Source organism: Myotis brandtii, unplaced genomic scaffold (genome assembly GCF_000412655.1).
Source record: "Myotis brandtii unplaced genomic scaffold, ASM41265v1 scaffold65, whole genome shotgun sequence".
In the NCBI taxonomy this organism is placed as follows: domain Eukaryota; kingdom Metazoa; phylum Chordata; class Mammalia; order Chiroptera; family Vespertilionidae; genus Myotis; species Myotis brandtii.
This window is the reverse complement of record NW_005370516.1, coordinates 994319-1018827: the sequence shown is the minus strand read 5'-3', so window position 1 is coordinate 1018827 and position 24509 is coordinate 994319. Positions and strand designations below refer to the sequence as shown.

Sequence of the window (24509 nt, the reverse complement as noted above, 5' to 3'; positions counted from 1 at the left end):
ATCAGCCCGCGGCCCCTCCCCCCATCTAGCTCCAGCCCCCATCAGCATTTCACTCTGATCAGGGGCAGGACCGGCCAGCCAACCACCTCCCCCAGGTCACTGGGCCCCTATTGGTCCCCCACCTCAATCAGCCTGCGGCCTCTCCCCACAGCCAGCTCCACCCCCGATCATCCCCCCCACACCAATCAAAAGTGGGGCTGGCTGGCCCACCACCCACAGCCCCTCCCCATGGCCGGTCTCACCCCCAATTGTCCCCCTACCCCAATTGGGGGCGGGACCCACAAGCCAATTGCCCACGGCCCCTTCCCCCAGCCGGCCTGGCCCTGATCAGCCCCAATCGGGGCGGGCTGGCTGGCCAACCTCCCGCTGTCTCCTCCTCTCGACAGACCCAGCCCTGATCCACCCCGATTGGGGCCGGGCCGGCCGGACCCCATCTGTGCACAAATTCATGCACTGGGCCTCTAGTTTATTATAATAGTCTTTATTATTTACATTTATTTTTAGGCACCATACTGGACATACCTATTATGTGCACTCGGGCTCTTTATCTACCAGTCACTGGATGCTATTGACGGGAAACAAGCCAGAAGAACAAATTCTTGTTCTCCTTTAGGAGAACTTTTTGACCATGGTTGTGACTCTCTTTCCACGGGTAAATTAACTAAAGTTGTGTTTGTTTTTTTAATAATGACTTAAACATGAAATGAGCTGTTTGAATGGTTTATTTTTTTTGGATAGGTGTACCTATGGGAGCAATTTCTTCAGTGTATTTTAAAAGTATCTTCAAGTGTTTATTTTGTTTAGTGTACCTTATTCTAATGCCAAGATTATGTTCCTTAAAACTCTGTATTGCTGAATAGTAGATGGTGATTTTTTTCATTAATTATTTCCAATTCTTAATGGTTCTTAAACCTTGTTTCTTTCAGTACTGATGGCAGTTGGAGCTTCAATTGCTGTGCGCTTAGGAACTCATCATGACTGGTTGTTTTTCTGCTGTTTTATTGGGATGTTCTTATTTTATTGTGCTCATTGGCAGACTTATGTTTCGGGTGTGTTGAGGTTTGGAAAGTAAGTATGTATTTTAAGTTGTACATTTAAAAATATAACTGAATTTATTTTCATTGTCTGTTACAGTTCATATATATGTAATAAGGGGAACAAAGCTTCAATCAGGAATTTTAATTATCTTTTAACTTATTGGAACATCCATAAATGTTATATCTTAATTTAAATCTTTTAGGTATTCTGCTGGTTATAAATTGTTACATATTTGATAATAACTTTATTTTCGCTTTTTCTCCAACTTATTAGCCCAAACTTATATTAGACAGGAGAAAGAGGAAAAATGAGGGACCTGAATAATAGAGAAAAAGGACTCATGATCAATGCTCAGTAAATGTTAGTTCTTTCCCCCTTTTTCTCCACAAAGTACCGAACATTTTATTATTATGTTTTCCTTTTCCAACTAACTTGATTATTTCTCCATGAAGCCTGGAGGCCACTGATCTTACTAATACCTGCATGTCATTATTCATATTTTCCTTAATATTCAGTTCACCTTTTCTCCTAACTGTCCCCAAATAACTTAGTTGTGTTTTCTTCCATTTCTGTTTTGTTGTTGTTTTTAATCTAATCCTCATATTTTTTATATTTGCAGAGCAATAAGTATTCCTTTAGCATCTAGAGACTCTGGGGCATCCAAGTGGAGATGTAAAGTAGGCTGACAGATATAAAAATCTGGAGCTCAGAAAAGAAGATGGGGATTTAGAGGTCATTAGCATATAGATGATAGTCTTAAGTACAGAGAGAATTGTTCAGAGACTCTAAAAGGAGAAAAGATGGAATTCTGGAAGTAATAGCATTTAAGATGTGGAAAAAGAAGCAGTCTGGGAAGGAGCCTGAGAAAAGCTTCCTGCAAGTTAGGAGAATCAGGAAAGAGAATAGAATAAATAAAACCATAGCAAAGCATTTCGAGAAAGAGGGAATGATCAGCATTTTCATTGTTGTAGAGAGGTTATGCAAGATAATAACTGAAATGTATTCCTTAGTTTTGGCAAATTGAAAGACACTGTTTACCTTAAGTTTTAGTAGAATGTGTAAATCTTTTTGCATTTAGTAGATGCTGTGGGCTTGATTTCTTGTTCCTTTCACCACTGAACATCCTGTGAATGGCAGTGTCTCCCACTCACTTAGCTTATTGTCAAGTCCATCATTCTGACTCTGAATCGTGGGTCCTTGCTGGGCTCTGCTAACAGCTTCCATCAGTTTAATGTCATATAGTTTAGACCAGTGATGGCGAGCCTATGACACGCGTGTCAGAGGTGACACGTGAACTCATTTTTTTGGTTGATTTTTCTTTGTTAAATGGCATTTAAATATATAAAATAAATATCAAAAATATAAATCTTTGTTTTACTATGGTTGCAAATATCAAAAAATTTCTATATGTGACATGGCACCAACGTTAAGTTAGGGTTTTTCAAAATGCTGACACGCCGAGTTCAAAAGGTTCGCCATCACTGGATTAGAGACTGATATTGCTGGTTTTTAGGGTTGTTTTTTTTAAAATTATTTTTATTGATTTCAGAGAGGAAGGGAGAGGGAGAGACAGAAACATCAATGATGAGAGAGAGCCATCAATTGGCTGCCTCCTGCACACCCCCTTACTGGGGACCAAGCCCACAACCCAGGCATGTGCCCTCCACCGGAACTGAACCATGGATCCTTCAGTCTGCAGGCCGTCGCTCTACCCACTGAGCCAAACCAGCTAGGTCTAGGGGTTGTTTTTTTATACAAAATATTGAAGCACATTATATATTAAGAGGAAAATATTTGGGTGGGGGAAACAAAGGGAACTCTTAGTAACTTAATAAGGAAAACTGTTGGAATTTTCCCTGCTTTCTTAAGTTAAATTGACTTGAGAGTGTTTAAGAATTTGTCTTAAATTACCTGTTGTTTTTATATTTTATAATTTTTTCTGATTATGAGAGTAATTGTTATAAAAAAAATCAAACTTTACGGACGTACATAAAATAGAAAGTAAAAAGTCTTCTGCAGTCTCAGTGGTAACCACTATTAGCAATTTTATATATGCCATAGAGTTGTCCTCTTTATGCATATACTAATATTTACCTGTATGTGAGCACATGTTGTTCTATAGGTGTGTTTTTTACTTAACTGTGTAGTCAGCTGATAATTCAGTGATGGAACTAAAGGTAAAAATAAACTAAGCCTATAGATATTTTTACACCTTTGATATTTAATATATGGTTAACTAACCTTTACATACAGGAATTTTATTTACAAATATCTTTTCTATTCTTTATCCTTCATCTTTAGAGTGGATGTAAATGAAATTCAAGTAGGTTTAATGGTCATCTTTGTGTTGTCTACATTTGGAGGAGCAACAATGTGGGACTATACGGTAAAACTGAATGTTTATATTTACTTTTAAGTACTTTTTAAATAGGAAAAATATTGCATTGTTAATTTTCTTCAGAAATCCTGGGCATTGTACTTAATATTCATTGCATTTCTTAACTTTCTCCTTTTGTTTTATAATTTTTTTTATCCTACATACCTTATTATGACATTTTCCTTTATGCAAGAATATATTAGCACAGAGGGAAAAAAACCCACTTCCTTAATACAAACTTAAACACTAGTTGAACTGCCTTTTCCAGGCCAAAATTTATCTCATAAAATAGATGTTTAGAAGAATAAATTCAATAAAATATTTTACATTTGAAAATTGTCCCTCAATATTAGGAAAGAAATGTTGCTAATTTGCATTTTTATACTCTATAATGAGGTGAAGTTTCCCATATTAAGGAGTATTTTCATTTTCTGCTTGGTTGGTAACCTCAGTATTTTGATCAAAACTGACACGAAGCCACTGTCATACATTCACGCTTTGCAAAGGGAGAAACTAGAAAGAAACAAATTATTGTGTTTCTACAACCTAAGTCCACAACACTGGCTGACTCACAACCTCATTCCCATAGAGTTAAGAAGAAGGATAATATCAATAGCCAACAACTAACGTTTATTCAACACTTATTATGTTCCTAAACATTCTACTATCATTGTTTCACCTGATCCTCAGAACAATCCTATAAAATCGATATCATTAATCTGTTTTATAAATGTTTTAGAATGATTAAGTAATTTGTCCAAGAACACATACCAGGTAGCTAGTGAGATCTGGAGCTAGAAATTAAGTAGACTGATTCCAAATTCTATGTTTTTAGTCACTAAGCTACATTATACGTCCAGTGAAAATAGTATGAGATACAAAACTAAACATATTCCTACCATAAGATCCCTTGGGATTTATCCAAATAAGTTGAAAACTTATCCACACAAAAACCTGAACATAGATGTTTATAGCAGCTTTATTTATAATTTCCAATACATGGACGCAACCAAGATGTCCTTCAGTAGGTAAATGGATAAACCATGGTACATCCAGACAATGGAGTATTAATTACTATTAAAAAGAAAAAGCTACCAAGCTATGAAAAGACATGGAGAAACTTTAACTGTATATTACTTAGTAGAAAAAGCCAATCTGAAAAGGCTATGTATTTATACAACTCCAACTATATGACATTCGGGAAAAGGCAAACAATGGAGATAGTGAAAAGGTTAGTGATTGCCAGAGTTTGTGGGGAGGAGGGTTAAGTAGACAAAGCATAGAATTTTTATAAGGCAGTGAAACTATTCTGTATGATATAATGCTGGAGGCACTGGGGCCTATGGAGACTGTACTTTCCATACAATTTTGCTGTGAACCTAAAATTGCTCTAAAAGGTAATTCTATTAAAAATAGTAATAGGAGACTTCTCTGAGACAATAGTTTCAGAATTGGCTAATTATAGTTCATATCGCTAGGATCAGAAATAGACTTTGAGCATATTTTCAAGTAGTGGTACATTTCCTGAGACATTCATATTTCTTCTCATGTAAGTTTAAATAATAGAATCAAACATATGCTACTATAAGCTTCTAGAATAGTAGAGGAATGTGATGTGTCTTAGGTGGTAGCTGTTCTGTTAGTACCCATAAGAAGGTGAATGTGGACCTAGAGGCAGTTAGGCATCTCTGGTCATTGAGTCAGACGTGGTTGTCTTAAATTTGGAATTCTGATTTAGTTTTAATGGGGAAGAATGTAACTTCATCTTAAAATCATTTCATCCACTCTTTTGGCAATACTATAGGAAGAAAGCACATCTGCTTATTCTCACCAATAAGGCTATTTATTTTAGATGTAAATTTTCTAAATTAATTGTTAATCTATAGTTTACACAAATTTTGGGACAATATTTCAAAGTCTGTTTTCAGAACACGACAGCCTACAGCTTTTGGCAATTCATTGTTACTGTTTTTTAAATCCTTTGCTGCCTTTGGAAGTTTTCTTGAACAGCATTTGACCAACAGGTAAATATACTGCTAGAGATTTAATCCTGGATCTTAACTACACAGAATTTTTGCATGGACACACATCATGATTGTCACATTCATGATGCAGATTATGGTGTCTGACTTTCCTGTGATTTACTAAATCCAAGTGACCTATCCTTTTTCATTCATTGAAGTCAGATGAAGGTTTATGAGATTAAATGTCTCACGACAATTACGAAAGTAGACTTAGCTGAATTTGGTGGATTTTTCACTTAATGAATAAAACCATTAAAAGAGAAGTTACCACTTCAGGCTACCTTCCAGAAGTTATGGTTTGAATAAAAGAAAAATGATAACTTATTGTATAGGATCATATTGTAATGTTTCTTTACTATTTAATAGGAAAATAAATTCTATTTTCTTAATGATGTTTCTTTCCTCTACCCCTCAAGATACCCATTCTAGAAGTAAAATTGAAGATCTTCCCAGTTCTTGGAGTTGTAGGTGGAGCAATTTTTTCCTGTTCAAATTATTTCCATGTTATCCTCCATGGTGGAGTTGGCAAGAATGGATCCACTATAGCAGTAAGACATTAATTTCATCATCATGTAGTATTAATTTTATGCTAAACTTACTTATCACCAGCTACAGAGATACTAAACATATGCTGAAGTTCAAGAATGGGGAAGGGAACGAAATATCTTAAAGGATTCTTTTTAGGTACATAATACAAAAGCATTTTTAAAACAGTGTAGATTGATAATAAAGCACTTTTCCTCTTTGTATACTTTCTGAATAGACATTCCTGGCATTTCATTTACTCATCTGTTTCATTACTGTACATAATTAAGAGTTGCTATTTGTTGTCTTGCATTTTGTGCCTTACACTAATAAGGAAAGGAGAGGAGAGGAGAAAAGGTAGAGACTGAGTTCCTGATTGAATGGCAGGAAAGCTGCCAGGAGTCATTGTTTCACATATGGGGTACTTATTACCAGAGAAGTATATTTCACTGAAATATATATTTTTAAACTATTCTATTTTAAAAGGTAAAATATTTTAACCTCAATTCCTAACCTGAGTGGACAGACCTGGTGCTTTATGAGTCAGAACTCCTGCCAAGATTTTAAATAAATATAACAAAGTATCTGTTTCTTAAAAAACATATTGTAATCTTCAAGGTTCTTGAACATAAGGATATGAATACTTATTCCAGTGATGCCATCTTTTATAAAAAACGTTTTTGGAATGTCTTTTTAGAATTACTTTAAGCTATAAGTCATTCTCGTTAATTTCTTTGGTGCTATAGTTCAATTTTTCTGTCCTTTAAAGGTGGATTTGATTTAGAAAAAAAAAAGTCAGTCATTTGGAGCTTGGTCTAATAAATAAGAGGAGTAATAAACATAAAATACAGCATTTTTCGTTAAAAAAAAGTCTTATCCTCTTAAATGACATGAATTGGCTTTAGGACAATTTCAAAAGAATCCACATAATTCATAAATTATCCATCTTTTAAAATATATTTTATATACATAATTCAAAAGCTAAGTATAAAACTCATTTAGATACATAAGTTCTGATATATTTGGAAACATTATTTTGATTTTTTTTGAGGTGTTTTGTCTGTTGACCTCAGTACAGTACTGTGCAGAGGTGCTTAGGAAGACTAGTTGCTTGACCATGGGTGACAAAATAGAGCACTAGCTGGAACACGAGTCCTACTAAAGAAAATATGATTTAGTAAGCGTCAGTGTCCACTTTAGAGAATGTTTTACTAAGAAATAATTGATGGACTGCTTGAAGGAAGACAAGAAATCAAATATTAGGGCTAGGAAGTAGTTGATTTCAAACTCTTAAACTGGTGGTTTTCCAACTTTTTTAGCAGCAGATTTTCTTGAATAAAATCTCCCGAACCATAATACAGATAAAAGCACTATTTTATTAGTCTAAATTTTTACGTTATTACTATATAGTGTAATGTTTTATTATATATGGCTTTGTAGTATTGTTACTGTAATTTTATAGTAAGTTATAACATGTAAACTTAAACAAGAATAAGTCTTTTTAATGAACACATTTAAATTGGTGGTTATAGATTTAATAAGTCTTAAGACTAAATTTATTTTAGTATTTTGTTTAGGATAAGCAATGCTGAGAGAATCCTGATTCACAAAGATAAAAATGTAATGGGTTGGATGTTACAGTGTTACATAAGTTCCTAAAACAAAATAGATGCTCAGAAAATGTAATCAATAGTGTTAAAATGTGATGTTGATTTTCTGCTTTATCCATTAGGGCACCAGTGTCTTGTCACCTGGACTTCACATAGGAATAATTATTATACCGGCAATAATGATCTATAAAAAGTCAGCAACTAATGTGTTTGAAAAGCATCCTTGTCTTTATACCCTAATGTTTGGATGTGTCTTTGCTAAAGTAGCACAAAAATTGGTGGTAAGAAATTATTTTATGATTTATGGTATAATAACCTACTTGGTCCTCAAACTCAGAACTGGAAACTATTTCTTACAGTGGGTGTTTTATGTGTGTGTGTGTGTGTGTGTGTGTGTGTGTGTGTGTAGTATTATCATCATAAAATGTAGGTATCTATTTGTCCTCCAAGTAAAATTGTGAATGAGTTAATGTTATATTTAGGGAAACAGATTCTTTACTGTATAGCAAGTTCTTTTATTTGTTTAATTATAATTATCAATTATAACTTTCTGATATCAAGAAATTTAAATACTGGAAACTTTAATAAACTACCCAGTCATCAATTATGAATTTAAGAAATTTTAGATTCAGTATTTCCATATCAAATGTGAGATTAAATGGTGTCTTTATCCTTATTTGTCTTAATAGTGAATTAAAGTTATAATCAATTCTGTTCTGCAAGTAAAAGCTAAAATGTTTGAAATTTAATAGTAAAATTATTTTGTTTACTTTTTTATAGATAGCTCACATGACTAAAAGTGAACTGTATCTTCAAGACACTGCCTTTTTGGGCCCAGGTCTTTTATTTTTAGACCAGTACTTTAATAATTTTATAGACGAATATGTTGTTCTATGGATAGCAATGGTAAGTTCTTTTCTGCTAAGATTTTATTTTTAACAGATGTCAGATTTCAGTGAAATATCAGGTAGTCTTACTAACTACTAGTTTATACCATAAATGTTTCTGTAAAATCATTTTAAGCTGTGAATTGTTTTTTATTGAGTATAGAAACAGCCTACATATCTGGAGATCTTGCTCCCAACCAAATTTTTAAAAATACAACTGTTTACTTAAAAATAACTATATCTTTATCCTCCCCCCAAAATAGCATAAAGATATCAAAAATGACTTTACTCTGTCAAAGGACTATAGCACTTATTAGTGTCTTTTACTTAATCAAGCTTATTAGAATTAATCCAAGCTTATGGCAGGTTACAGGTAAATTAGATGGAGTTCGTGTTAGCAAAGGTGAGCACTTATTGCTTTAAAAACTGTCAACTAATATTGAGGAAATGAAACAAAACAGTATTACCAAGTACCAGATTTGGGGACCATTTTCTGGTAGCAGTAAGTAGCCCTATATATGGCCCTCGAGGATTTATATTCATGATGATGTCTCATCAAGCAAAGGTTAAACTCTCATTGATTACATCCTCCTTAAGAAAGTGATGGATAGTACATATGCTCAAAATATTATTATCCAAAATGATTATATAGAATTATGGTACTTAAGAGAGAAGCTTTAGCCATCAAAGGAAAAGAAAATCATTGTTGGTAATAACTTAATCACAAAAATGGATAAAAGAATTATTTTCTTATTTTATTGAGACAACTTTATGGTAGATCTTTAATTATGGTGGTTTCAGACAATTCTGCTATATTTTCCCCTACCTCTGGACCTCACTTGCCTTCACCAAATTTTTAGCGATATATAAACACATGTTAAAGTGTGCTGAAAGAAACCCTGCAGTGAATCTCTTGATAATTTGAATCTACCCTATTTGTTAGATTTAGGCACTAAAAAACTATATCTGTTCTGTGTGGGGTACCACATCTGATATCCTTTATACTAGGTTCTGGAGTAAATTAATAATATCCATCCGTGGTCCATTCAAAGGTTTTCCATTCTTCAAATGGTGGTGAGATCAGAATAATTTCCTTTAATTTACTGTCCACTTTAAATACTTTTAGAGCTCCAAAACAGTATACATTTAAGAACTGGATGGTTATTCAAAATATCTGAAAATTCAATGTAGGGTTTCTTTTAGTGAACTTAAATATTACCAAGTGGAATTGTTTAACATGATTAAAATATCAGGTTAAAAACTTAAGTACCTATTTTGTAATGAGTGAGTTGGCCTGGTTTACACTGATGGTGATTTTGGTGAGGAAGTCAAATTCAAAACACTTGTGCCCTTTGGCATCCTTAGGGGGAAGGTTCTTGCTTCAGAGAGAAAAGGATCACACAGAGCATTTCAAGTAAATGATGGGGGGATTTACCTCTCATGGGTGAGAATTCCCTCTCTACCAACAGAGTTGTGAGGCTCCTATTTCTGAAAGGAAGCATCTGCCTCTGGTCTCTGGGAAAGTTTTTAAATAGTGTGCTTTCCTCAATTTTTATACAACACAATTTTGTATATGCCTCCCCTTAACTATAGGATCTTTTCCAGGCCTTTTTGTCCCCCTTGGTCCACAAGGGACATCTACCTCACTTCCATAGGCCTTTACTTTCTTACAGCTAATCTTAAAGGAGTAAGAAACCTCTATGATGGAATGATTTTGTTATAACTGATAGCCCCTTCTAGTAGAAATTTGTAGCACAGCAGATAATTGAAAGAATGTGAAGACTTCCATTCTATTACTTTCCAGCTTTTATGTTTTAGTCTAGGCTTTTACCACTGTGCCTCAGATTCTATAACTGTGAAATACCTTGCATGTTCCAGAGGACTATATGAGGTTCAAATATGAAATATATTGAAATACTCTAAAATGCATTTTTGTTGAATTTTCAGTTAATTTTGAGATTGGGGAGGGAGGGCAGGCAGAAAAATAGCTGCTGCTTCAAGAGGGATAGACCATAATTTATCTTATATTTTCTTTTTTTGCTCTAAAGGTCATTTCTTCATTTGATATGATTATGTACTTTAGTGCTTTGTGCCTGCAAATTTCAAGACACCTTCATCTAAATATCTTCAAGATTTCATGTCATCCAGCACCTGAACAGGTTCACAAGCATATTGACTAATAACCCAAGGAAAAAAGGAGAAGCAGTTAGGGGAACCTAGGAGTGAAGGAAATCCCCTTTTGCAGGAGGCTAGTATACTATCAAATAAGGTTATATTTGAATATAAAACATTAAGTCCTGTAAATTCCATTGTGTCTATTTCAGTTGTGAAGTCCTCATTGTGTATCAACATTTTTTATAACAGATTACCAGAGTAATACAAATCTATAAATTAGAAATAAAACTAAAGAAAGAAATTTAAATTTTCTAGGTACAAGAAAGTGAACCACTATAGTTCTAAATAGCAGTATCTGTCTCAGAAATTCTTATACCCAGGATTTTCATTGCCAAATGATTACATAAAAATTCAGAACTGAAAGGATTTTAGCCATGTTGAGGATGATGCTACTTTGCTAAAAATTGATGTATTCATAATACTGCATAAGTACATGGATTATAATACTGTATTTATTGAGAATGATTTATGATTTTTTTATTAGTCATTTTCAAAAGAGGCATGTTAATCACTATCATATAAAATGAAATACATGCTTTAGTATACCAACTAGAATTTAAAAGGGCTATTGGAATTTACTATAATTTGTATTAAGTAAAAGCTATTTGTCTTATTAGTTCAGAAAAACAAATGAATCTTTATAGTGAGGGCAACTTGTTTCTTGATATTCTGAGTTAAAATTTCATTGTCACAAAAAGATGGGCATTAAACATCCTTTTATGAAAAGTAAAACAGTACTTAAAATACAGTTGACGTAAGAAAATTAGTAATTTATGAAAACATGGCAAAAATATCTTCCCTTTAGAATACTAGCCAAAGTTACTACAACTACACATTTCATTTGAGGTAAAAAGGGGATAAAATAAGTATCAGTTACTCAACCACTAAGTGCACGATGTACTGATTCTTATCTTTCTACTCTCATTTCGAAGTATTTTATAGTGTTCATTATGAATAATAGAACTATCACCAGGCTCTTTGGTGATCCAAATCCTCAGACTCCCTCCCCTCTTATCCTACTTTTAATTTTATCCCACAGTTCTGTAGACCATAAGCCATATGATAAAATAAAAAAAATAAAGGAGTAATGAACAGGTACTATATCTTAAGCAAGAAAAAGACAATGAAAAAAGTGGAAGTTGATATTCCTTAAAAGGAAAAACTATATACTTACGTGAATTAAGGACACAGAAAACACTCCAGTGTACTTATTTTGTCTCTGTAACACTTGGTAAACTCAAATAAGGACCTTCTTAGGCATTTTAATAGTACCTAAGATTTATATTCCAAAATATATTTTGGCTTACAAGGGAACTCCTCTACAAAATGTAAAAATTTAGGAAGCAAATCGTCCCCCTAATGTCAGGTAGACTATTCTTAATAGTGGACTAATTTCTTCCTATTTAAGTTATCACAGAAAAAGAGAATTCCCATGGATTTGTTTTTAAAACTTTGAAAACCTTAAAAGTAATTTAAGAGTGGGTTATGGGGTGGGGGAGGATTAGAATTTAAAACACGGAAAAACAGGAGAAAATCACTTCTAATGGGCATGTTTGGGGGGGGGGATATTTTTTGTTTTGAATGAGTCAATGAAAGCAGTTTGAGCAAAAAAATAGTAAGTTTAGCTGATACTTAAGACAAATGGTGGAACAATTTCTTTATTAAATCAAGTGTTTCATATATTTTGTTTTTAAAATACACATTTTAAAAGACAAGGTATATGAATTAACTGTTCAAGTTTGGAAATGAATGTAAAATCATACTTCCATATATTTAATCAGTACTACAAGTATGTGCCATTTAATTTTAGACCAAGCTCAATTAAATGGCATTTTATTGTCTTTGTGGAAATGACATTCACAAATCTGTATTTTAAAATCTGTATTTATATCTTGTTCAATCATCTTAATGGTTTTTAGTGGTTTTATTCCACAACACAAATTTAAGTTGCTTTTAATACATTTTATAAGTCAACAGATTTTCTTTTGAAATCTTATCATTAGAATTGGCTATGTAACTTAACGACTTTATACAAAAGGATGTACATATAAAAATAGATTTTTTTTTCTTAAAGAATAACAATGTAACCTACAATACTTATGCTTTCTACTTTTGGGGACTGATACAGATACACTGAAGCCAAAACTTGAAATTAGATCATCTTTATTATTAAGTTAATTGACAAGTGTCAGAAAAATTCACTATTACTATTAAAAGGCAGAAAGCTTATACATACAATTTAGGAATTGCTGCTACTCACATTACTGTTTAGATTTTATTTGGAGGTTAACAAAGAAGAGGCTTGCACTTAAGCTAATGAGTAACACAATGTAATATTTGAAAATACAATTTTTAAACCACTCTAAAAATGTATATGCCTCTTAGCTAATGTTATCGTTGTATCATATTACTTAGGTTCAAGTTCTCCCTTCAAAGAGTCATCAGAATAACATGGATTGAAGAGACTTTCGAACAATTGCCATCTCCTGCTGCTGCTGTTCATGAAAGGAGATATTAAACATTTGTTTAATTTTTAGATAAGTGTTAACCATATTTCAACAAATAAAATATTTCAATGCTTAAAACATATTAATCCTTACTTTTCAGTTTTAATATCATAACTTACAGTATCCATCATAATTTGTTTTTGAAACATAGCCATTTCATTTTTAAGTTCATTTTGTGCATCAGTAACTAGAGTATCACTATTCTTCTCCAAGTCCTCCATACTCTAAAACACAAAAAACTAGTTTAGTTATAAATCACCATTTTTAATCTCAGGTTCTAAACTTGTGCAATTAATTTTCAAAAGTAGGAACTTAAAAAATTCAAGTAGTGTACATTATTTATTCTTAATAAAAATATTCTAAGTAATCCATCAAAACCAGAATGCCCACTAGGATTAAAAGGTGCCAGACATGAATCAAATAGTATTACAGGAGGTAACAACTGTAGTGCACTGTGCTTGAAACAGTGGGTTAATGAACTGTTAAGGTTTCAATATTGAATATACTAAAAAGAAAAAAAAAAGACTGGAAATCTACCAAGAAATGATTTATGAACTTTCTATTTTCAGTTGAACCGAGAACTATCACAGTGCTTATATTATGTACAAATCTTATGCACAATATATATATTTGTTGGTAAAATTCCCAATTTACCATTTTCTATTTTGAATAATGGCCACAAAAACATTAGAATCTGAAAGTAGAATATATTTAGTACTTAAATAAAAAACAATGAATTTAAAATGAATAGTTAAGAATTTTAAATGCATAAGCAAAATGTTTTTCCTTAAACTTAGAAAAAAATTATATTCTACTTCCAACATAAATTGCTTTATAAGAATATGCTATGTTACCAAATACAACAGACCTTTATGAATTGTTCATATAACTGTTTAATTGTTTTCAGTCTCTGGCTCTGACCAAGTCTAGATTGTTGAAAAAACTGTTGTTGCTGTTGAAATAAATTCTGCAAATGTAAAAGAAAAAAATCATGTGATAATTTGAGTAAACTTTTAAGTGTAGCAAAAAAAAAAAATAAGTTTAAAGGGAATAGTTTTAAAGTCAATACTTTTAGATATTTGTTTTAACAGCTATTATAACAAAATTAGAGAAAATCTGTCTTCACCATGAATATCTATACTAATAAAAGGGTAATATGCTAATTAGCCTGGATGTCTTCTGGATGAAGCCACGGTGGCAGGGGCCAAGGCAGAGGTGGTTAGGGGCGATCAGGCCAGCAGGGGAAGGCAGTTAGGGGCAATCAGGCTGGCAGGGGAGGGCAGTTAGGGGCAATCAGGGTGGCGGGGTAGGGCAGTTAGGAGCGGTCAGGCCAGCAGGGGAGCAGTTAGGGGTATCAGGCCAGCAGGTAGAGGTGGTTAGGGGTGATCAGGCAGGCAGGCAAGCGGTTTGCAGCCAGCGGTCCCATATTGCGAGAGGGATGTCCGACTGCCGGACAGGGATCAGGCCTAAACCAGCAGTCGGACATCCCCCGAGGGGTCCCAGATTGGAGAGGGTGCAGGCTGGGGTGGGGGACCCCCCCCCCCCCGTGCACAAATTTCATGCACCAGGCCTCTAGTACAATATAATAATCCTACCAGTCACTGAATAGGAAATCTTAACAATACTCAATATATCTTAATTCTTGGTCCTTTCAACATTAACACAGATAATCCTTCTGATAATGCTGGTCTTTCAGTTCCTTGGCCTAGTTTCTATCCTACTTTAGTCATTCCCTTACATACTTATACCCTAGATTCTGTCATTACCAATAACTAATAACCTGTTTATAGTATGAATAATAGCATACTACTCTGAACTCTTTTAAATAAACTTATCCTATCTAATAATAGACAAACACGGTAACTGACCATACCTTTGCTACGCCTCCCATTGGCTAATCAGCGAGATATGCAAATTAACCGCCAAAAAAGATGGCGGTTAATTTGCATATGTAGGCACGAAGAGGCGGAGCGAAGACTGAAGGCGGCTCTGGCCGGAGCAGCGAAGATGGAAGACTGAAGGCGGCTCCGGCCAGAGCGAAAGCCTGGGTCCCGGGTGCTGGAGGAAAACCGGTGCCGTAGGAAAACCGGTGCCGGCAGCCAGGGGAAGGAAAGGCCTATTGCACGAATCTTTTCGTGCAACAGGTCTCTAGTCTACACTAATAAAAGACAAAGGTGCTAATTGACCATACCTTCGCTATGCCCACCAGCCAATCAGAAGAGTTCAAATTAACCCAACAAAGATGGCGGTTAATTTGCATACACAGGCACCCTGTGAAGACTGAAGACAGTGTAGAAGGAAGCCAAGCACTGCAGAAGGGAACGGATCGGAGGTAGCAGAGACGGGAGCGGGGCTGAGGCAGCAGACACAGGAAGGAGCGAAGTGGCGGAGAAGGGAGGGAGGCGGCGGACACGGGAAGGGGGTGAAGCAGAGGACACGGGAGGGAGCTGAGGCAGCGGGGAAGGGAGGGAGCCGAGTGCGAAGCAGTGAAGGGAGGGAGCGAGGCAGTGGAGAAGGGAGCGAAGCCTGCCTCGGTGGGCTTCGCTCCCTTCTCTGCTTCGCTCCGGTCTCAGGAAGCCCTATTCTTGCAGGAATAGGCCCGAGGAAGCCCTATTCTTGCAGGAATCTTCCTGCAACAGGCCTCTAGTTATATATAAATTTAATCCTCCAAGCAACTCTATGAGATAGGTATTCTTATTATTCCCCCATTCATAAATGAGGAAACTGAGGAAAAAAGAAAAATAATTTTCCATAGTTCACAGTTAGCATTTGGTCAAACCAGAATGTGATTCCAAACAGTTATGTTTCTAGACTCTAACCATTACTCATACTGTTTCTCCATATATCCCTTTGTTCAGCCATTTCTCTTTACTGTTCTAGCTCACTCTTTGTAGTATTAAAGCTCAGTAATCTCTATCAAGACCTAAAATCTATTTATCCTACCTACTTTTCATTGTCCTCTATTCCCATGTCCTCACATTCCTCTTTCCCAGTGTAAATTCTGTGGTCAATCATAATTACTCCTTTCCATCTATATCTTGCTCTTGTCACACTTGTTTGCCTAATCTCAACCCTGGAAAATACAACTCTAGCTATCCTGCCTACAATCCTGAAGATGGTCATAGTTCAAGAAAGCAACTACACTAACAGGTCTCTTTAAATCATGATCACTAGCCTAAATTGGACCCTTAGTTCTGTTTGGCAATTATATTTTCTTAGTCTGTTCACTGTCCCACTCTCAAGAAAATATCTTATACCTTCTGATTTGACTTCAAAGGCAACATATTTTCCACCCTCTGATGACCTTAATTATTTCACTAAACAGAAGCAATCCAGAAAGAGTTTTCAGTCTATCACCATATCTACATACCCATCTACATCTCTGTGTGCTCATATACTCTACCTTCTCTCCTAGTTTTGAGGATATACTATCCTTACTGAGGCTTTTTCACATGTCCCATCCATTCTCAAGAATTCAGCAACTGTCTCCCCTCTTTCCACTATTTTTTATTTTTCCCTGAAGATTATTTCTATTTGCACACAAACATGCTACTCTTTCATCATTCTTTAAAAAACAACATCAAAACCCCATGCCCTGGCCAATGTAGCAAAGTGGTTAGTGTCGGCCCACACACCAAAGGATTGAGGGTTCAATTCCCTGTTAAGGGCACATTCCTAGTTGCAGGTTGGATCCCTGGCTCTGGTTGGGGCTCCTGTGGATGGCAACCAATCGATGTGTCTGTCTCTCTCCTTTCCTTCCACTCTCTAAACATCAATGGGAAAATGTCCTTGGGTGAGGATTAACAATGCAAAACAAACAACAATATAACCACAATAACACTTTCTACTCAGGCTACCACCCATTCCCTCCACTCCCATTCTTATACTCATTCTAATTGGGTTTTTGCACTCACTATTCCACCAAAACCACTCTGTTCAAGACTGATCAGAACCATCCTTATCAACACCAATGACCTTCACATCACCCAATCTACCTTATTTGGCCTATAAGCAGCATGTGAAAGTTAATCCTCTCCTTAAAAAGCTTTCTTCACTTTCCTTAAAGTGGTTTTCTTTGTAGCTGTTAGGGCACTCATTCTCATCTTCTTGAACTCTAAACATTGAAATCTACAGGTCCAGTTCTTAGACTTCTCCTTTACATTTACAATCACTCCCTTGGTGATTTCATCCAACCTAATGGCTTAAACGCTGTCTTTATGGTGAGAGTTCCCAACTTTGTATGTTCAACTCATACCTCTTTCCTGAACTGGCCTCATAGCAGTGACTTACTCAACATCTCCTCTTGGTATGTTTCATATGCATCTTAACATTTCCAAAACTGAGATGATCAACAAACCCTTAAAATTATTTGATATGAATAGCACCTTAGCTCTTAGATAAGAGATGTGTGATAATTTTACAAACAATGAAAGGATGAAATAAAGATAATGTAGTATGTGTATATATATGGAACTGACTTCCATCTCCCATAGAAATATGCAGGTAACACAAGAGTAAACTATGTTTTGCCCTGGTTGGTTTGGTTCAGTGGATAGAGCATCAGGCTTCAGAATCCGGGTTGGATTCCAGTCAAGGGTCGGTACCTCGGCTGTAGGCTTGATCCCCACGCCCAGTCGTGCAGGAGGCAACCAATCAATGTGTGTCTCTCTCACATCTATGTGTCTCTCTCTCTGTCTCTCCCCTCCCTTCCACTTTCTCTAAAAATCAATGGAAAAATATCCTCGGGTGAGAATTAACAAAAAAAGGGAAGAAAAAGAAAAAGTAAACCATGTTTTGATCATAACTGATTCAATAATGGGCAAATTTTCCAAAGGTATCAGTGATATTCCTCCAGAGGACTCTTCTGCCAGGGTTACTAAGAAAGACTCAGTCCACTGGGATTACTAAATTTGTTAAGTCTGGGATTGAAAGAAGCTATCTTGCTTACCACATTGAGAGAGCCTACTAAGAATTGAGACAGAGCCAAGACTATACTACATGAGCAATCCTCCACCCCCATCCACCTATGCCTGAAGCTAACCTACCCCTGGACTTTTTTTTAATATAAACCAATAGTCCTTTTGTACTTTGGCAAATTTGTGTCACTTGGAACTGAAAGAATCACACCAATATAGGAAGCAAAGACCATCAGTTTTTATGATTTTGGCATGTGCCTATACTTCTCTGGTTTGCCAATCACCAGGACCAAAGCATAATGCCAGCAATGGATCATGGAACCTGGCCAAATTCTATGGGTCTCCTACAAGGCTAGGATCTCCATTTCCACTTGATACTTGGTTAAATAGATTAATTATAATTCTAAGCATGATACTAACAGCTAGTTTTTCTTCTTGTTTCTTGGCATTCTGTATATCTGTCTCCCACTGCTGAAACAAAGTCAGAAACTGCTGAGAATATTCTTGGCTAAGCTTCTGCCTATAAAACATAATAATGATATTGTCATATTTCATACTAGTATGGGGAAAAACATTCAAAACAAAAGTGACTTTACATACTTTATACTATAATAAAAGAAGGAAATAAAAGCATCTTAAAATTTTAGATATGAAACCAAGAAGTAAAATCATGATTCCAGAAGTATTTATTCTCCTAACCCTAATAAAAAAGTCCTTTCACATGCTTTAGCTCTTGTATATATAAAATTTCCAGAAAACCCCATTTCACTGCCAAGCAGTTTATTTTTCATTTATTCTACTGAATATGGGTTCTGATATGATAGATTCAATGAAGTTATTATACTAGTATTTATCATATAAGTTTTTCAAATAGACATATTTCACTTAACTTGTGCCCACTTTGGTACAACGATTTATATAAAAGAATAGTTACTTCAGCTTAAATATACAAGTTATTTACAATATCAGATTGATCTTTTTCTACACTGTTAAATAGTTGACTTTCACTAGATTAATGGTTTAATAACATTTACTTTTTATTCAGTTAGTATATTTCTATAACAAATACAAATTACCTTTAGACAAAGAAACCTCAATTTTCATTTAAAAGGAGATAAAGGTAATCTTTATTGATTTCTAGGAAATATATTTCAAGTCTATGAAGGAATGAAGTTATAGTACTAAAGGACTTAGAGAAAAATCAAGCCAAATATATTTTTTACTGAAGACCCCAATAAATATAATAGTGTTTTTCATAATTTCCACTAATGAATACTATGAAATGATAAAAATGTGGCTGTGAAAGAACCAACAACCATACCTTTGTTCTTGTTGGGTTTTCCAAATATGTTCAATTTTCTGGTTACTGGTTTTGAGAGAAATCTTGGTATACAGTGCTAGTCTTTTTTTCTTTGTATTAAGAGCATTGCTAATGTTAGCTATGTGGAAAATAAATATTCATTAAAATGTAATATTGAAAAAAATTACATATTTTGTTTCCAAATCCTATATAATAAAAGCCTGATATACAAATTGACCTAACAGCGGAACGACCGGTGGAATGACCAGTTACTATGACTTGCACTGACCACCAGGGGGCAGACGCTCAATGCAGGAGCTTTCCCAAGCCCACAGGCCCCAGGTCGGCCAAGGTGGATGTCAGCGAGGGCCCCAATTGCCTCACAGAGGGAGGTGACCGGCGGGGGCAGGGCTGGCTGGCGAGTGGGTGGCACCGGCCCCAGGCCAGCAAAGGTAGGTGCCAGCAGGGGCTTCCCAATCGTCCCACAGGTTGCAGGTTGCCCTGCAGAGGGAGGCAACAAGCAGCAGGGGGCGGGGCCAGTGAGTGGGTGGCACCAGGCCGGCCAAGGCGGGTGCCAGCAGGGCCCCCAGATCGCCCCGCCAGTTGCCCCACAGATTGGCCCTGATCGCCGGCCTTGCCTAGGGATCCTACCCATGCACAAATTTTGTGCACCCGGCCTCTAGTATTGAAATAAATATGAGTAAACGTGGTTCAATAGTTTCAGAAAGACATTTAAAATTAAATTTTAAAATAGGCATAATATCCAAAAGCAAGGTTATTTGCTTTTTTCTGAGAAAACTTTTCATTATTAATATCCAAGTTCAGATTTTTAAAAAATTTATAGATGATTAAAAAGAGTTAATAAAAGGAAAAAAGGACCTCAAGGACAGGCTTTAATTTCCTCATGAGAAAACACAAAGGCTACATTTTTCTAAATTTATATAATACTCACCCACCTCACCCCAACTGAAACAACACATTTAGATTAATTGTTATTAGAACTCATTATATGAAACACACAAAACTATTTTTAAATCCAAAAAGGATAAAAATAGTTAAATCAAAGAATAAGAAAATTATTTTATTATTTGTTAATCTTCACCTGAAGACATGCTTAGAGAGAAACACCGATGTGAGAGAGAAACAATTGGTTGCGCTCCACATGCTCCTCAACTGGGGCTCAAACCTGTAATCCAGGTATGTGCCCTCAGCAGGAATCGAACCAGCAACCTCTGGGTGCATGGGAGGATGCTCAACCAACTGAGCCATTCTAACCGGGCAATTATTTTTAAAAAATACAGTTGGTGCCCTGACCGGTTTGGCTCAGTGGATAGAGCATCAGCCTGCGGACTGAAGGGTCCCAGGTTCGATTCCAGTCAAGGGCATGTACCTTGGTTGCGGGCACATCCCCAGTAGGGGGTGTGCAGGAGGCAGCTGATCGATGTTTCTCTCTCATCGATGTTTCTAACTCTCTATCCCTCTCCCTTCTTCTCTGTAAAAAATCAATAAAAATATATTTTTAAAAAAATACAGTTGGTAATCATTTTAAGCATATACTTTACTAAAACAGACCAATACCAACCACAGAAAAGTCTTAATTTAAGAAAATATCTAGCCTGACTGGTGTGGCTCAGTGGTTGAGCATCGACCTATGAACCAGGATGTCACGGTTCAATTCCCCGTCAGTACATTTGCTCAGGCTGTGGGCTCAATCCCCAGTGTGGGGCTTGGAGGAGGCAGCTGATCGATGGTTCTCTTTAATCATTGACGTTTATATCTCTCTCCTTCTCCCTTCCTCTCTGAAATCAATAAAAATATATTTTTTAAAAGAAAGAAAATATCTAGATAAATAATTTAAGAACCTTTTGAATACTTTCATGGAGCTATTTGTAGCACATTTTTATTCATAAGTACTGTATTTAAAATTTTTTTTTTATTTTTTTAATATATTTTATTGATTTTTTTACAGAGAGGAAGGGAGAGGGATAGAGAGTTAGAAACATCGATGAGAGAGAAACATTGATCAGCTGCCTCCTGCACACCCCCCACTGGGGACATGCCCACAACCAAGGTACATGCCCTTGACTGGAATCGAACCTGGGACCTTTCAGTCTGCAGGCCGACGCTCTGTCCACTGAGCCAAACCAGTCAGGCTAAAATTTTTTAAATATGTTTTTATTGCTTTAGAGAGAAGAAAGGAGAGGAAGAGAAACACTGATGAAAGAAACATTGATCAGCTGCCTCCCATACATACCCTGACCAGGGACTGAACCCGAAACCTGGCATGTGCCCTGACCTGGAATTGAACTGGCCCCTTTTGGTGTGCAGGACAACACTCAACAAACTGAGCCATACCGGCCAGGACTCAAAAAATTTTTAATACTTTAAATAATGCTTTGCTAAACACATGCATATGGATCTACCTTCAAGTATTATTTTTCAATAATCATGATGGAGCTGCATTATTATATAAATATTTTATATATCCAATATCCATCAATAACAATAAGTACATATAATTACAAAACAAACATTTTGCCACCACCAAACAGAGCAAAGTTTTCAAAAAAGACTCAATTATATGATGAATAAAACATATAGAGAAGGCAAAATTGACTTTTTTGAGTACTGTGTCCCCAAACAATGTAATTGATATCTGACATACTGTTTAAAGTTTATGAACTTTTTATCAGATTATATATTTCTTAGTAGCTAGGCAAGGCTGTTTTTACTTCTCAACTATATAGTTTAATGATGTAAAAATAACAATAGAGTTACTTCAAAGACTTCAGTTTACACTCCCCTGTTAAAGAAAAGAACTAAGGAATGTTATAGAAATTAACGAAATTGAGTAAATGGAAAACTGACATACATACAAATATGTGTGTGCCTGTAGTGTGTGGAAGAGTCTGCAAAAGTCCAAAGAGGGGCAAAGACTTTTTCCATCCATTCTGTCCTAAAATTCCAATTCATTAAATTTGCACATGTATAAAATAAAAGCACCATTCTACTACTCATCATTGTTAGTACCATTTGCACTCTTCACATCAACAACTGAAAAAGGTTAAGAAAGAAAAACTATGAAGCTGAATCACACAATATATTTATGCAAAGTCATTTCTATGGGAACAAAGCATTAAATGACAGTCTTGAGCCTGGCTGGTGTTGCTCAGTGGTTAAGTGTCAACCTCTGAACTAGGAGGTCACAGTTCAATTCCCCAGTCAGGGCACATGTCCGGGTTGTGGGCTCTATCCCCAGAAGGGGGCGTGCAGGAGGCAGCCCATTAATGATTCTCTCTCATCATTGATGTTTCTCTCTCTCTCTCCCTTCCCCTCTGAAATTAATAAAAATATATTAAAAAAATAAATGATAGTCTTGCATACACTGATCATTATACAAGTTATTTGGTTTAAAACAATTTTTTTTATTACAAAGAATCTTCTAAAACATACCTCCAAATCTTTCCAGCATATTCTGTACTTCACCTCTGTAAAGAAATTGTATTTAAATATTTTTAAGTAAGGATCCATAAAATATCATGCTTGTTTTGGAAGAAATATCACACCCTCAGTATTTTACATATAATACTCATTTGACAATCAAAATCTACTTTTCTTAAAGTACTATCTAACAGGCAAAACTTATGTTGAGCACTTTACCCCATATCTTCAACTGTTACTGCAGAAGTCCTTTTCTTCCCAAGCTTATCAATTGCTGGAGTCTTTGCTGCATTGACAATAAAAAAATCAAAATATTTTTGAAATTAAGTATGCTGTTTGGATAATTTTTAATGAAGTAATATCTTAATTTTGAGATCTTTTAGGCTTTTTGCCAACATGAGTTTTTAAAGTCGATATATAAATGCAATACTTTCTCTGCAGGTCAGGTGGAATTAAATCAAGATCCAGGACATTTTTTTTTTTTCATTCTTACCTGAGGATATGATTATTTATTTGAGAGAGAGGAAGGGAGAAAGAAGGAGAGAAAGAGCGAGGGGGGAGAGAAACATCAATGTGAGAAACAAACATAGATCTACTACCTCCCGTACCCACTTGGACTGGGAATCGAACCCATAACCTGGGTATGTGCCGTGACCGGGAATGAAGCCTCCCACCTTCAAGGGTATGGGAGGACGCTCCGACCAACTGAGCCACACTGGCCAGGGCTCCAGGACCATTTTAAAGGAACAATTTTGCAAGTTTTCCTGTGTTAATGTCATAGCAAAGCCATGCACTATTTATTTGACATTTTGGGAATAACGACTGCAAAGGCAAGATCTGCTATATAAGCTACTCTAACTCCAAATGAGAAACATGAAGTACATTAAATGCTTGAGGAAGTCTTAATTAAATGCAGCAGGTTCAAAATAAATGAACTGTAGGACATGGTGACTGCACAATATGATATACTGTACCGTCAGTAGCATCCTCCTCTGAACCACTCAGATCTCGTTTATCTTCTTTCTCAAAGTCATAGGCAATTACAACCCGATCCTCCATGGATGTCTTCCTATCCTTCACTGATGTCTTCCCTGATTTCTTGGTTTGTTTGCTTCCAGGGGGCACCATATTTAGATGCTTTTTTACTTTTAAAAAATAAACATCTCAAACCTTCTGAATCCAAAGATAACATTTAAATAAACTGATAAATTTCAAACTTAGAAATATCAAATAAAGATTATCTTAGTTGCGTAACATTTAGGAGTCTCCTCCTTTATTTTGATGGACCGAAAGTTAACAATGAGAGTAACTGATCTCTGCCCCAGAGGAGGCAACCAATCCATGTGTCCCTCTCACATTGATGTTTCTCTGTCTCTCCCTCTTCCTTCCACTCTCTAAAAAAATAAATAAATAAATAAAAATAAAAATCAATGGAAAAATATCCTCTAATGAGAATTAACAAACAAACAAACAAACAAAAATTGAGAGCATCAACCCTGCTCCCAGGGGTGCTGCTATGGAGAGTTCACACGGGAAGGGTGGGAGTCAGGATTTTAGTCCGGCCTCTGCCAGAGTCTGGCTAAACGTGGGCAAACCCAGCTTTTGCATTTCAGCCCCAAAGTGAAAACGTGGTTGACAGGATGACCATGAGCGTCCCAGTCAGACCCAGCTCAGCCCCTTTCTGCCCGCCCCACCCGCGGCCTGGCGTC

General features: G+C 35.8%; 2 protein-coding genes across 2 annotated transcripts in view; one reads left to right on the top strand and one right to left on the bottom strand.

Moving 5' to 3' along the window:
- Positions 1–13221, top strand: part of CHPT1 (choline phosphotransferase 1) — a 19298-nt gene extending 6077 nt beyond the window's left edge. Inside the window, exons 2-9 of the mRNA XM_014528728.1 lie at positions 505–652; positions 927–1068; positions 3340–3424; positions 5856–5987; positions 7697–7855; positions 8355–8480; positions 10510–10620; positions 13052–13221. Coding sequence (XP_014384214.1) covers positions 505–652; positions 927–1068; positions 3340–3424; positions 5856–5987; positions 7697–7855; positions 8355–8480; positions 10510–10620; positions 13052–13096 — 948 coding nt within the window. The 3' untranslated portion in view covers positions 13097–13221. The remainder of the gene's footprint in view (positions 1–504; positions 653–926; positions 1069–3339; positions 3425–5855; positions 5988–7696; positions 7856–8354; positions 8481–10509; positions 10621–13051) is intronic.
- SYCP3 (synaptonemal complex protein 3) overlaps positions 13078–24509 on the bottom strand; it is a 12796-nt gene continuing 1364 nt past the window's right edge. Inside the window, exons 2-9 of the mRNA XM_005880723.2 lie at positions 23775–23945; positions 23020–23086; positions 22813–22847; positions 19381–19498; positions 18480–18579; positions 14012–14110; positions 13263–13367; positions 13078–13131 (exon numbers count right to left, since the gene is read on the bottom strand). Coding sequence (XP_005880785.1) covers positions 13078–13131; positions 13263–13367; positions 14012–14110; positions 18480–18579; positions 19381–19498; positions 22813–22847; positions 23020–23086; positions 23775–23928 — 732 coding nt within the window. The 5' untranslated portion in view covers positions 23929–23945. The remainder of the gene's footprint in view (positions 13132–13262; positions 13368–14011; positions 14111–18479; positions 18580–19380; positions 19499–22812; positions 22848–23019; positions 23087–23774; positions 23946–24509) is intronic.